The following is a 9,165-nucleotide window of genomic DNA, read 5'->3' as shown; positions in this document are numbered from 1 at the left end:
GTTCTTGACAAACCTTTTCATATTATATAATTTGTGGGTCCTTGTCAAGGATCCACAAATTATATAATGTAGGCCTATACAATATCTGTCTGTCTGTCTGTCTGTCTGTCTGTCTGTCTGTCGTGTGTGCGTGCGTGTGTGCGCGCGCGCATGCGTGTGTTTACTTTACTGTTGAAATGTAAAATTTACATTTCAACGAAAGGACCTGTAAATGACAACACAAAAACTAAGGCACTGGTGTCGTACTTCTGGTTTACCGGAACGGGGTGCAACTCCCTGCAGTGCCCTGCTCAATTTGTTGTTGGTTCATTGGTCCATGGTCTCAGAGGTAATCGCTATAGTCTTGCCGAAACATTAGAAAATTGCGGAGTGTTGCGGAGGAATTGCAAAAAATTGCGGAAAAAACGATGGGTTATAGCAGGGATACTCAAATAGATTTACCTGTGGGCCACATTACAAAAATGGCAAGGGGCCAGGGGCCAGTAGATAAAATTACGACATTAATGATACTTGATAACTTCTCTCTTTCAATTGCTTTATTTTCGCAAAATGTATCAAAGTACAATGTGCATGCACACAATATGTAAATAAATAAATGTGTTACATTTTCTTGCATAAACACAAAGAGCTGTTTCCATAACTGCACAAATTATTGCACATAACATGAGTAGCTGTTATAATAACATAATAACATAACATGAGTAGCTCTTTGCCTGCCTGCCTGCCTGCCTGCCTGCCTGCCTGCCTGCCTGTCTGTCTGTCTGTCTGTCTGTCTGTCCATGAGTAGTTATTTGTCTGTCTGTCAATGAGTAGCTGTCTTACTGTCTGCCTGTCTATGAGTAGCTGTCTGCCTGCCTGTCTATGAGTAGCTGTCTGTCTGCCTGTCTGAGTAGCTGTCTGCCTGCCTGCCTAATTGTCCATGAGTAGCTGTCTGTCTGTCTGTCTATGAGTAGCTGTCTGCCTTCCTGCCTGTCCAATTGTCCATGAGTAGCTGTCTGTCTGTCTATGAGTAGCTGTCTGCCTTCCTGCCTGTCCAATTGTCCATGAGCAGCTGTCTGCCTGCCTGTCCAATTCTCCATGAGTAGCTGTCTGTCTGCCTGTCTATGAGTAGCTGTCTGCCTGCCTGCCAGCCAGCAAGTTGGTTAACAGAAAATAAATTGTTATGGCTGAGTAAAATAAAATACAATAAACACAATTTGCCTGAAAATAGATTACCCAGCTATGACCTTTTTCATGAAAAAAAATGAGTAGTGATATGGCTGACTGAGTAAAATAAAACAATCTACCTGAAAATAGATAGCTATAAGTGAAGAGCAATTTCCGCAATTTCCGCAATTACCATTTCCGCAATTTCCGCAATTTCCATTTCCGCAATTTCCGCAATTTCCTCAATTTCCTCAATTTCCATTTCCACCATTTCCGCAATTTCCGCAATTACCATTTCCGCAATTTCCATTTCCGCAATTTCCATTTCCGCATTTCCGCAATTTCCGCAATTTCCATTTCCACCATTTCCGCAATTTCCGCAATTACAATTTCCGCAATTTCCACAATTTCCATTTCCGCAATTTCCGCAATTTCCTCAATTTCCATTTCCGCAATTTCCATTTCCACCATTTCCGCAATTTCCGCAATTTCCATTTCCGCAATTTCCATTTCCGCATTTCCGCAATTTCCGCAATTTCCATTTCCACCATTTCCGCAATTTCCGCAATTTCCGCAATTTCCATTTCCGCAATTTCCGCAATTCCCGCAATTTCTATTTCCATTTCCAACTATTAATGGCAGCTGGGTTTCATCATTCAAATAAAATAGAATTCTGTCCGTTTAGCTATAAAATTATGTCAGGGAATAGGGATACACAGTATATGTCTTTCATTTGCATTGCATCTCCCCCCCCCCCCAAGCTTTTATTTTCGTTTGAGTAATAGTACAACTCTAATAGTATTACTTATAATAATGTAATTAAAGATAACTTCATTCAGATTTATTTATTTTTATTTCATTTTCCAGATTTTTTTTTCTTCTTTTTTTAGATTTTCATTGGTGGGCCAGTCATAATGGTCCCGCGGGCCTGATGTGGCCCGCGGGCCTGAGGTTGAGTATTACTGGGTTATAGCACATGTTTTTTGATTTTCTTTTTGAAAAATTCGGAGTATTCCGGAGGAATTGCGGAAAATTGCGGAAAATACGATGGATTATAGCCTATCGTTTTTTTAAAAATTGCGGAGTATTGCGGAGTGTTGCGGAGGAATTGCGGAAAATTTCGGAAAAAACCATGGGTTATATCCCATGTTTTTTGAAAAATTGCGGAGTATTGCGGAGTGTTGCGGAGGAATTGCGGAAAATTGCGGAAAAAACGATGGGTTATATCCCATGTTTTTTTTTAAATTGCGGAGTATTGCGGAGTGTTGCGGAGGAATTGCGGAAAATTGCGGAAAAAATTATGGGTTATAACCCATCATTAATACTCAATTAATACTAAACCTTAAGTAAAATATTTATGTTTCAACATTATAAACACAGGAAAGAAAAGTCAAACGAGGCTGTTCTGATATTTTATTTTATTTAGCTTTTTGAATCTCATCCCTGAGTGACACCAATACATTAGGCCGACAATAAAAACTTTAACTAATTAAAAAGAAAACACATTTTCACAGAATCTAAACTAAACCTGCCAAAACCTGCTTTAAAAACAAAGGAAATTAAACATTTTCCTATACAGCTCCAAGTACAGAGCCCTGGAGAACCCCGCTCAGCTGTTAGTATAGAGGTTCAACATGTTCACCAGATCTCACAGACCTCTGCTGTAGATCCATAATAAACATATAACCCTGCATACAGAGGTCGTGTGAAGGTCGTCCTCTCGGTGTGAATGAGACTCATTGTGTTTCCGCACACATCATAGAAACACAGAACACCTGCTGTGGGATCTACATACACCCCCACCCTGTGGCTCCCCCTTGTGGAGAAAACAGGTCCTGACACTTCAGTCTCAATGCTGTTGTGATGGAACCCGCGTTTCTTACTATCATAGTAATATAACATCCATGACTGAGGAGTGGCTCCAAAGTATGATAGATCCCAACCCGTTCTGTTGACGTCATCCTGACACAGTGCTATACCAACCCTCTCTCCACTCCATTCCACTTCAAAGTAACCCGGGTCAGATATACATTCTTTACTCAACACATTAGGGTAACGGGTGAACCTCTTCGGGTGAGCTTCATAAGGTTGGTATTCATCTGTATCAGTCACCTTCCTGTTGTTCTCTGACAGGAGGAGGAGTCTGCTCGCTGTGTTTGGATCCAACGACAGAGGAGAGGAATCTGTTGGAGGAAACACAGGAAAACACACGTGATGAAATGGACTGACACGCACGTTTCAACGTCATAACAAACTGTGTTACGTCTTTAAGGCTGAGCTGGTATTTTACTATACACATTGTATACTGATATCCAAACAGTTCCACTGTGTAGAAGCTGTGTGTCAACATGGACTCACGTTTTAAAAAGGCCTCTCTGTCGGTGAGCCCTGGAGCACCAGGAGGAGGAGGAGCAGGAGGAGGAGGTCTCAGGAGGTCACAGGCAGCAGAGATTCCCTCCTCGTGTCTTGAAAAAACACCACGTGTCACTTCAACACATTCTGAAATGAAAAAAACAAAAATGTTATTTTATTTTATTTTTATATTATATTATTGTGAGCTTTTTGCCTTTATTGATAGGTTTTACAGTAGTTTGACAGGAAAGGGGGACAGAGATGGGGGAAGACGCGCAGCAAAGGTCGTAATATTAGAAACTATGACATAGCCTGTCGACCAATCATAAGAGGGGGCGGGGGGTAATTGAACTTAGTTTGCCAATCTCTGTTTAAACTAGCTTCATGCCTTAAGATCAGTTGCATATACAGCTTCATATAGCTGGTGGTGGTTGCTCATGCCATTACATTCAAATAATTAATGGCCTCGGGTCTCAGTCGGCTATCTTGCTTTCTAAATATCGCTTCATGAGTCTAAATTCGTCACACTCAGCTTTAACACGCATTGTTTCATGTAGCTGGTTGCTCATGCTAAGAACAGTTGCACATACAGCTTCTAGTTCATACAGCTGGTTGTTAATGCTGAAGATCAGCTGCATATAGGCTATAGCTGGTTGCTCATGCTAAAGAACAGTTTCATATTCGGCGTCATATAGCTGGTTGCTCATGCTAAAGAACAGTTTCATATTCGGCGTCATATAGCTGGTTGCTCATGCTAAAGAACAGTTTCATATCCGGCGTCATATAGCTGGTCGCACATGCCTAAGATCCTTTGCATATACAGCTTCATATAGCTGGTGGCTCACGCCTTATAACAGTTGCATACAGCTTCTATAGCTGGTTGCCCCATGCCATTAAATGCAGGGTAAATTCCAGCCTTGCTAACCTTAGGTCTTAGACGACCATCTCGCTTTCATGCTTCCTAAATCGTCATTCTGTCATTCTGCATATAGCTGGTGGTGGTTGCTCAAAGTAATCGTAGTTTCCTGTGTTGCTTCATGCTGTCTAAATTAAAGTGTCATTTGCCATATTCTGCTTCATTTCAGGTCTCACCTGCCTCGGTAAGACTTTTTTTTGGGAGGTTCTCAATAAGCTAATCTTATTCAATAAATGCAATTGGAGTCTAATCGCCAAAATAATGCTCTGCCATAATTTTGCCTCTGCCATTTTGCTAAACTGCTGCCAAAATCTTTCCAAAAAACATTTGCTCATTCCATATTGGTGTGTTCTCTCCTTTATTGAACCTAACAGGACTACAACTCTAAATTGTTATGGAGATATCAGATTTTTGTCCCGCTGCTTCCGGGTTCATGGTTTCTGCTTGAGAGAGACCAGATGGAGGTAGGAGGAGGGAACCGGTGAACCCAATACTGCCTCCATCTATTAAAAATGTCTGACTTCCTGTCTGGTTTCGGTCATGACACCGAGATACTTTGTTGTACGTCTAGACATAATACAGGTGTGACCAGGTGTGTACCAGGTGTGTACCAGGTGTGTACCAATCTTCATACATGTAGGTGAAACCGTTGTGGGGCTACAAGCACAAACATTTGTAGGCGGGGCCTATTGAGCCATCAAGCCACGCCCCTTTTATGAGACGATTTAAATATGTAATTTATCACCTCTTGTGATGTGTGTGTGCAAAAAGCTGTGCAACTTTACTGAGTACCTTTAGCGCCTCAAAAACAAAAACGCTTTTCATTAGTGCAAATTTTGTGATTTCAATAGAGCTTCTCACTGGTGCAGTGAGTCAGTGACAAAGGTAGATTTACCTCCAAACGAAGGTCTCTTGTTGGGCTCAGAGTCCCAGCATCTCTGCAAGAATAGATTTACCTCCAAACGAAGGTCTCTTGTTGGGCTCAGAGTCCCAGCATCTCTGCATGAGCTCCACCAGCTCTTCTAATCCAGCTGCTTTCTGGACATCGATTTTACGAAGATCTGGTCTCGCTCCCCTCTCGCGAATGTGGTACTCCAACAAGGTCCGACCCACATCTACATAAAATACAGGAACATTTACATTGTGTGTGCGTGTGTGTGCGCGTGCGCGCGTGCGTGCGGATAGTTTACCTTGATAGGGACTCTCTCCAGTGAGAATGGTCCAGAGAAGTATGCCGTAGCTAATAAAAAGACGGGAAACATCCAAGCATTAGAAAGAGGTTTTCACACTATAAAAAAAACGTGTGTCACTTCATTGTATTTATGACTGATGTAGTAGCAACAAATTCACCTGTAAACATCGTAGGAGCGAACACGGTGGTATGTCTCTTCAAAAGCCTCAGGGGGGATGTAGGAGAGAGTGCCTCCTTTGTTTGTATGGTTGGTCGACCTGACACTGTTGGTCACCGTAGACAGGCCAAAATCTGCTATCTGTTGACAGAAAGAGGAGGCATTTATGATTTTGTTTAAGCAGGACATGCAGTGACGAGAACTGTTCATTTCAAGAGCAAATTTGGATTTAGTTTTAGCCAGTCCTTTGAATACAGTTTCATTTAGTATTTGTCAGATTTTAGTCACGTGAAATGTTTGTTTTAGTCTAGTTTTAGTCAACTAAATCTAAAGTTGACCTAGCCAAATAAAATGTATTTAAGCGGGCCTTGATGGCGTCGTATGGAACACATTGTGAGCTTGCAGATCTGCTATATTTCAGAGTGCAACACCTGAGTGCAACCGAGCATAAAATAACTTTAGTATTTTAGTTCTACTGGATCTCTTCTCCACTAGTCCCTCCCTAACATTTAGTCTACTGGATCTCTTCTCCACTAGTCCCTCCCTAACATTTAGTTCTACTGGATCTCTTCTCCACCAGTCCCTCCCTAACATTTAGTTCTACTGGATCTCTTCTCCACTAGTCCCTCCCTGACATTTTGTTCTACTGGATCTCTTCTCCACCAGTCCCTCCCTAACATTTAGTTCTACTGGATCTCTTCTCCACTAGTCCCTCCCTGACATTTAGTTCTACTGGATGTATAATTATTGTATATTGTGTATACCTTGGCATTGAAGTCGGCATCCAGCAGGATATTGGCTGGTTTCAGGTCCATGTGCACAAGGTTCTTCTTACAGTGGAGGAAGTCCATGGCTAGCGCCACGTGGTGGGCTAGACGGAACGCCAGGGGCCAGGGTGGAGGTTTAGACTGTTTTGGGAACCAACCAAAAAGATTAAAAAAAAAATGTAAAGGAAAAAACTAAAACTAAGGACATTGTGTCTATAATGTCAAACAATTTGTAAACACACTTTCAGTTAGTTAAGGTCTTTGGTTTTTTTATTCTAGTTTTGATTTAGGTCAGTTGACGAAGATGCGTTTTCACCAGTTTTAGTTGTGGTTATTTAGTTAGTTTCAGTTGAATTAAAAGACCTTGGTGAGCAGAAAGGACTCCAGGCAGCCTCCCTCCATCAGCTCCATCACTATACCCTGCACCTCCTTCTTGCCCATTGTGGGGGGCCGGCCGCGGTACATCCCATAGACCCTGGGAACAAACTGCTCTGCATCTCCCATGTGACTTGCCTCGCGACACAGGGCAGCATACAACGTACCAGAGCTGCAGTACGGGGTCAGTTTAGGAGGGGAAAGACAGCAGTTAAGAACCCAAAATGTCATAATATAATGTTATAATTATGTGATACTGACTAAGATCATGAATAAAATAACAGTGTGAATGAAGATAATTAATCAATTGTAGATACATTATGTAGCTCATTGTCATCATACCTGTCATCACGATTAAGCAGCTTAATGGCCACTCCAATGCCCAGGAGCTTGTGTGTGGCCTTAAAGACAAACCCAAAGCTCCCTGCGCCCAGGAGTTCCCAGTTCTCCAGACTGTCGTCTCCAATTGGCCCTCTGCCACTCTCTGCCATCTCTCTCTAGAGGGAGACAAAGTATACAGGAAAATGTATGTTTGCAAAAGTGTCCAAACTATATCATTCTATCATTCAAATACAGTATATTTATAGCACTTTATAGCAGAATAAGTTCCTTTTGACACATTTAAAGTTATGAGAGCCATGGATATTCATGCATAGCATAACCTCCATATTGTCTACACGTGTTCCAGCCCTGCAGCTGGCCAGATGCAGCTAGCGCAAATTATGGAATACTTTTTTTTGTGTGTTTTGGGTCAATGTATTAATTTATGTTAGGTAGCCATGTAATAATAATAATAATACACTTTATACAGAGTTAACCCCTTCTGGTGTTTTAAGCATCATGTACTTTAGCTGTTGAAAAATAGCAGATCTACAAGCTCGTAGTTCTACGAGCTTGTAGATCTGCTATTTTTGAAATAAATTGTTAAAATGTGGCGCAAATCTTTGAATATATATTCTTTCAGAGCGAACGTTTTTAACTTCTCGCTTAATCGCATAAAGGTTCAACCAAGGTTCATGTTTTAGGTTGTTATTAGAGAATGTAAAAGATGAGATGTTTTTTTCATTTGCAGCTTTCTTTCGTTTAAGGGATTTTAGCTCTTTTTGACAGGGGGGCGGGGGCATTCGAGCATGGGGCTAAATGTGTATGTTGTTCCAGGGGGTCCCTGGAACAACATATTTACAGATGGGGGTCCCTGTCGAGAGGAGTTACACATAGTTGCATGTCGTTGCAACCACAGTGACCCTTGCATGTTGTATGTTGCATGTTGTAGCAAGTGTGGTTTGGGCTTCCACTTTAGAATCTGCCTCACAAGGCCGCACGCACGCACGCACTGGGGGGGGGGGGGGGGGGGTAGTACATGATGTAACTGTAGCTCTGTGTAGAGAGAACAGCGCAACAGGATGTCGTCACCGAGGGAGAACATGGCTCAACAGGAAGTGAACACAGTCACAAAGCAGGCTGCTGCACATCTTGTTCAAAAATGCCTTCTAAGTTTTATGGAAAAACTTCCAAAAAGAGCCCACATGTTGCTCTATGATCTGTAGAACTTTACCCAACATGGATTCCCCATTTTCACCTGAGATCAGATTCTAAAAAGGTCTTCTATACATCCTGACAGTTTTCTGAAAAAGCTATGTTTCTATATGTCAGTGCTTCTTCAATTTCTCTAAAAATATACCTATGCTATATGCTATTTCTATATGCTATTTTTCAATAGCTAAAGCATAACATAACGCTAACACCAAAAGGGGTTCCCGCCCAGAATGGGCTAAAGCGCTGATCACATATTGGTCTATAATCTGTAACTTTAGCCAACATGGACTCAGTCCTTAATGAGTTCAAATGTCACCAACACTAAACTAAAGTGATGTGGGTCAACTCAGTGTACAAGTTTACATTTACTAGATCTATAGTTTGTTGTCCTTACAGTGCAAACAGGTATCTATACATGTATTAGATCTATAGTTTGTTGTCCTACCTTACAGTGTCAGCCGGTGTCTCAGGAAGTCTGTTGTGTTGTTCAGAGTCGGGAGAATGTCCTGATGTCTGCCTAACTGTATGGAGGGAGAGAGAGAGAGAGACAGAGAGAGAGAGAGAGAGAGAGAGAGGGGGGGGGGGGGTAGGGGAGGGAGGCGCTTTACATATATTGTGCATTACATTCACACTGAAAGTGTACATGGAGCTGATGTGGTTAATGTATATTTTCTAATAATAATAATCTGCAAATAAAAGTGACTAAAGGTTTCAAACAAATGTA

General features: G+C 41.7%; 1 protein-coding gene across 1 annotated transcript; it reads right to left on the bottom strand.

Annotated features, from left to right (window-relative positions):
- Nucleotides 1-2,577: 2,577 nt before the first annotated feature.
- LOC308310491 (ankyrin repeat and protein kinase domain-containing protein 1-like) lies at nt 2,578-6,662 on the bottom strand. The gene is made up of 6 exons (XM_080756850.1): nt 6,528-6,662; nt 5,765-5,904; nt 5,605-5,654; nt 5,371-5,529; nt 3,505-3,645; nt 2,578-3,329 (listed from the first exon to the last, which is right to left on the bottom strand). The coding sequence occupies exons 1-6, from the start codon at nt 6,612-6,614 to the stop codon at nt 2,785-2,787; spliced, it is 1,122 nt and encodes a 373-aa protein (XP_080612976.1). The 5' UTR covers nt 6,615-6,662; the 3' UTR covers nt 2,578-2,784.
- Nucleotides 6,663-9,165: the final 2,503 nt, after the last annotated feature.

The sequence above is a fragment of the Protomyctophum bolini genome, assembly GCF_963924005.1.
Source record: "Protomyctophum bolini genome assembly, chromosome: 22".
In the NCBI taxonomy this organism is placed as follows: domain Eukaryota; kingdom Metazoa; phylum Chordata; class Actinopteri; order Myctophiformes; family Myctophidae; genus Protomyctophum; species Protomyctophum bolini.
This window is presented reverse-complemented; position numbering and strand designations above follow the sequence as displayed.

Coding starts and splice junctions, on each gene's coding strand:
- LOC308310491 (XM_080756850.1), bottom strand. CDS start 6,614: ATGGACTTCCTCCACTGTAAGAAGAACCTTGTGCACATGGACCTGAAA. Junction 5,905..6,527: donor ATGCCGACTTCAATGCCAAG/GTATACACAATA, acceptor TTCTGTCAACAG/ATAGCAGATTTTGGCCTGTC. Junction 5,530..5,604: donor TGGAGAGAGTCCCTATCAAG/GTAAACTATCCG, acceptor TATTTTATGTAG/ATGTGGGTCGGACCTTGTTG.